We start from the raw sequence: 5,096 nt of genomic DNA on the forward strand, positions 1-5,096 counted from the left end.
GAAGTAAGCAGAATCTTCAGAAAGAAGACAAGATGAACTCAGCTGTCCAACAGTTTCTATACAATGGTTGAAAAGGGGAGGGTGCGTATTTCTTGAAAGTTTGAGTTGGGGAAATTTTTCACATACTGCCTCCAGCTGGTCAGTAGAAAGAAACCATATTTTCAAGTAGTTATGGTTATTGGCTTATACTTGTATTTCTTGAGATATATGTGCTGTTTTGCTTTTCATTTTCTGATACGAGTTGTTGGCGTAAGAACATTTTGCTGGTTTCTTTTCTAGAAAAACTTTTGTTGGGCTTAAGGCAGGTGGGATGAGGTAACTGCTGAAGAGAATAGGATTTTCATTTTGGGAGCTTTTCTCAACTTACTTTACTTCTTACTTGTTCTCATGCCTCTATTATGTTCTTCCTTGCACAGAAATGTGGATACTAGCCATTTTTCGTTTTGACCCAATTATCTAAAATTTCAGGTACATAATGATTGCCCTTTCAGATATGCTGCTGAATATAAATAAATCATAGATGTCCATATATGTGTGCATTTTTCCTTAACCTTTCATTCAGATGAGAAGGCAATGAAGTTCATTCAGCTTGAACGACTGTATCATGAGCAGCTGCTTGCTAATCTTTCTTCCATACAGGAGCAGTGGGGTGAGTACGGGCTAAACTGATATGGCAGAAGAAGTTAGTTTGGTTTGTATTTCTAAATAACGGAGCATACTTTTTGTGAGCTTAGAAATGTTACATAGCAAAAGCAGCGTTTGTATCAGAATTTCTCTGAGCTCGTTACGAGGAAAGTATTCCTGCTCTACATTTCTTCTCACAAATTTCATGAAAAAGGTGCAAATAGTTTGTCAGTCTTTACTAATTAAGACTTTGATCCACAGTTGTTTTGAGCTTATTTTTGGTTTAGGGTTGGTGAATCTGATGCAATGAAAATCAAGTGTGTTGTGGAGAAAATATAGTGCTTTTTTTCAGTCTGAAACGAGATTGTAGAGCACACAGAAGAGTTGTCAATATTTCTCCATTAGTTTCATGTATATCTTAAGGAAATACTACTTTTATAAAAGTGCTTTGGTTAAAATTGATTTTGATTTTATTTAGAAAGAAAATGGAAAACAGCAGTTCCTACTCCAGTTACAGCACTGAGGAATTCAGCTAAAGACCTGAGTGGTGAAGAGCTGGAAAAGCTTACTAGAGTTTGCTCTTCACATCAACAGTACGTATACGGAAATATTTTTACTTTTCCAGTACTTATCTTAGCATAGCTGTTGTCTCCTTGTCAATACAGGTCTTTTAAAATAGTCGATGTCAAAATAAAAGCTGCATCCACTGACGGCAGTGAATTTGGTTATAAAGTGGTGATTCTTTTGGATATGTAACTAAAATTTGTCCATTACAACGAATTTTCACAATGTTTTAACACAGTTTAAAGAATGCATAGGGACTAGATCTGGTTTCAGCAAATCATTAGTTTGGCAGAAACGGAGTTTTGAGTTTTAGTATTTTCAGTCAAAGTAAAAACTGAATAGCGTTAATTTAGGAAGAGAGAGACTATAGAACTGATGATGGTGCTTGTTTCTAACACCTGTTTGTTTAACTGTTGTTCTTAAATTCAATTGTCCAGCATCTCAGACTCCAGCATCTGCCCTAAAGGTTTTAATTCACAAATTTCCCATGTTTTAGGACATTTCCCAATGCTTTAAGTCATTCTAGTTATCTTCTCTTGATTTCATGTAAGTTACATAAATTTTATGAAGTAGTGATTCTGTAGTTCCCTAGTGTGGCAGTACTCTGAAAAATTGTGAAATCCTAGTTCATACATGCTTTGCCTGATTCATCAGCTTCCTGAATCAGTATATCACATTATCACAAACTCTTGGACAGTGCCTAGGGTGCTCTTCTGGGTAGTAACACATATGGGATTTTACCCATCAGGAAGGAGAAGATCTGTTATTTCATGGGTGAATGTCCTACCTACCTACATACTAGGCATTGAGTTTAAGGGACAGATGGGGAAAAAAAAATAAATATATACCAGGTGCCAATCAATAGAAAATGATCGGGCAACAATAATAAGGCAACTAACCACATTCAAATGCTGTGAAAAGACCAACTTGTGATGAGGGAGATGCTCTCAATCAGATAGGGAGAGAGAACTTTTTCAAATACAGTTGCATTGGCTTAGTCTGGATGTAATAAAAGCCAACGTGCTCCTGTTGTTCATAGAGAATATGATTTTTTTTCTTCAGGATGACGACAGAGGAGTTTGAGAACAACCAGGCTGATAGCCAGAACACAGCAGAGATTGTGTGTTTTGGTGGGAGTCCCTGGAAAATGTCCTCCTGCATTTCCTTAGGAGGAGGGAGCAGCCCTAGCACTGTGGCTGCACGTTTACACCCACAGCCTGCTGCTACTGAGAGATTGCCTCTGAGTGCCTGCAGGGTTCCTTAACCTAAATTACCTTGCAAGCCCACAAAAAGATTGAGATCCAAATCTATTGTAATTTATATGCTGCATCTAGCAGCACCTCCCTATTGTCACCTCAGTTGTCACTTTGTTGAGAATAACTTTGCTTTCTCCTAATTCTTCCATGCAGCCTCATTTCAAAATACAAAATTTCAGTTATGTAACATCATTCCTGGTTCTGAGAAACACTGCAGTTCAATAAAAATTAAGGCTTGTGTTCATTTGTCATGATTAGTTCTGTCTATTTAGTATTATTACTCTTCCAAACTCTCTGAGCAAAAGATTTATTCTTTCTTTTTTTTTCCCCCTAAACTTTAATCTCCACTTATTTTGTAATTAAAATTATGCTTCAATTTTTAATGAATGGCATGCAGGTCTCAGAAAATCTGAGCATTTTGCTTTTGTAGTTGAAAGTAATGTAACTCTTTCTGATACTCAAGGTCTACAGCTACATACTGAGCATGTTTGTTCTTTAAAGGTAGATGGTAAAATTTAAAAGTCAATGCAACTTTTAAAACTTCTTTGTTAGAGAGTATGAGCATCAGTTCTTCTGCCTCTTCTCTCCTGCTTTTTTCAGTAGTTTACAAATTGCTGAACATTTTTGCCTTCACTGCTGTGTGAAAGGCTGTGAGGCACACTGCATGCTAAAACACATTGTGCATGAATCTATACACAGTTTGCAAAGTCCACGCATTGTTGGCAGTGCTGACTCACCAGTGAATCCCAGTGGAAGCTGCTGTATCTTAAGAAGCCAGAAACATGTCCCATGTAAACAGTCTGTGGAGAGGGAAATATGTTTTGGGGGGACTTTTCCATTCTTCAGTCTCCGTTAGAAAGATCAGTAGTTGTAACACTGGTAGATACTAAGTCGTTACATGACTTTTAAAGTTGGTGGAGTTTTGTTTGACCATAAAGTTTTACAGGAAGTTAAATCCTTTGATACTTTGTGGTAAGTTTTCTTTTGACTGCTTCCTTGATTAGGTGGAGCAGTGTTTGGGCTAATTAGTCTTATCATGATATTCACATGTAGTACGGATCTGGGCTTGAAATTATGCTAGCATGCTGACTCTGTTTCAGTGTAAGAAAAGTTCTGTGCTAATAATAGAACAGAGCAAAGGTTTATAAGATTTCAGTTACATTTGTTATGAAGTGTTGGTACTAAGTTGTTTAATTTGTTCTTTTTTTCTTTGTTGCTGCAGGCCACAGGCATCCAAAAATAAGGTAAGCAGCTGTTTAATTGAATCTGCTTGGTCAAAGACTGCTATAAATATATATTTAATATTATTAGATATAATATTTCCAGTTTAGTACAGAAACTGTTTGAAGTTTGGATGCTTCAAAGAGTCACAGTATTTCTGTCTAATTCCAACACTTTCGGGAAATACTGTCATATTTTACAGCTACTAGCTGCAGGAAGTACATGGGAGAGCGGTGGTTTGCTTCAGTTAACGGAATCAAAAAAATTAAAGGAAAGAGAAGCTGCTGCTTTTAAATCAGGTATGTGTGTGTTGCATACATTTGCTTTAAATACTATACCGTACTGACATATTCCTATGAATACTATGAAACTATTTCATTTGAAGCTACAGCATTTGTTGGATTCCCACAGATTCATCCATTTATGCAAATTTATTATTTTTCCACAACTGCATAATGGATATATGCTGCAATTTTAATCAGCTGTTGATATTCAGAATTGTAATTTAAGTAATTTTAGCCCCTGTCAAAAAAAGGTCTTTTAAATGTGTGTACATTTATAGCAGCCTACATAAACTACAAAATTGTGTAGAACTAGAGATAAGATACATAATTCAGATGTATAAAACGTAGGGGAAACAATCTGAGGACAAATATTCTGAGTTGTGGCAATTCAGTATAGTTAACAGTAGTAACTATTTTAGTAACTATTTTAAATTACATGATTTTGAGACACATTTTTCTGTAACAGCACAGAAAATTAGGAAGCTTTTGGGGGTCTTGAAGAGAAAAACCTACTTCAGTTATTTTTTTTTTTTTCAGTACACACTTTTATGTCTGCTTCATTTTCTTCCTCCTGCCTTGGCTAGTTTGTTTGAGTAATTTGTTAAGTCATTGGGTTCTTACGAAACATTTAAAAATTAATCATTGAAATGGAGAGGGGGCAAAGAGCACTGGTAGGCTACCAGGCTGTGCTTCATCTTTCTTCTCTTTTGAGTAAAAAGTCTGTTGTTGTTTGGGCTTTTTTGCCACATTTCAGTTGCCAAAATTGCCCTAAATTGTGTACTTTTCCTCAAAAGCAGCAGAATTTCTCACAAGAAAAAAACGAGGTTGGCCTAAGTGACCTGAGGAGGTCCCTTTCAATCTGAACTATCCTACAAGTATGTATCAGCCAGGATGTTCAGGAGAATCAGGAACTAGACAAAAATACAGTGTCACAGTTCTCTACACCTGTAGATCCTCCTCATCTTCATCCTCTTTGACCATGACCCTTCTGCTTCCATGTCTTTGTTCTTGTTACCCAACTAAACACAAAACATTGAAAGCACAAAACAAACATGTTCTACAGCTCACAAAGTGGATCAAAAGAATGAACCCAATGCTTTTTCTTTTTTTTTGGGGGGGGGGGGGGGGGGGCTTTTTTTTTTTTTTT

General features: G+C 36.4%; 1 protein-coding gene across 1 annotated transcript in view; it reads left to right on the plus strand.

Annotated features, from left to right (window-relative positions):
- The window catches only part of CNST (consortin, connexin sorting protein), a gene marked incomplete at its 5' end in the record, with an annotated part of 26,288 nt that overhangs the window by 6,793 nt on the left and 14,399 nt on the right, over positions 1-5,096 (plus strand). The window contains 4 exons of the mRNA XM_010016758.1: positions 563-649; positions 1,103-1,217; positions 3,667-3,688; positions 3,868-3,964. Coding sequence (XP_010015060.1) covers positions 563-649; positions 1,103-1,217; positions 3,667-3,688; positions 3,868-3,964 — 321 coding nt within the window. The remainder of the gene's footprint in view (positions 1-562; positions 650-1,102; positions 1,218-3,666; positions 3,689-3,867; positions 3,965-5,096) is intronic.

Source organism: Nestor notabilis, unplaced genomic scaffold, assembly GCF_000696875.1.
Source record: "Nestor notabilis isolate BGI_N333 unplaced genomic scaffold, ASM69687v1 scaffold6616, whole genome shotgun sequence".
Classification (NCBI taxonomy): domain Eukaryota; kingdom Metazoa; phylum Chordata; class Aves; order Psittaciformes; family Psittacidae; genus Nestor; species Nestor notabilis.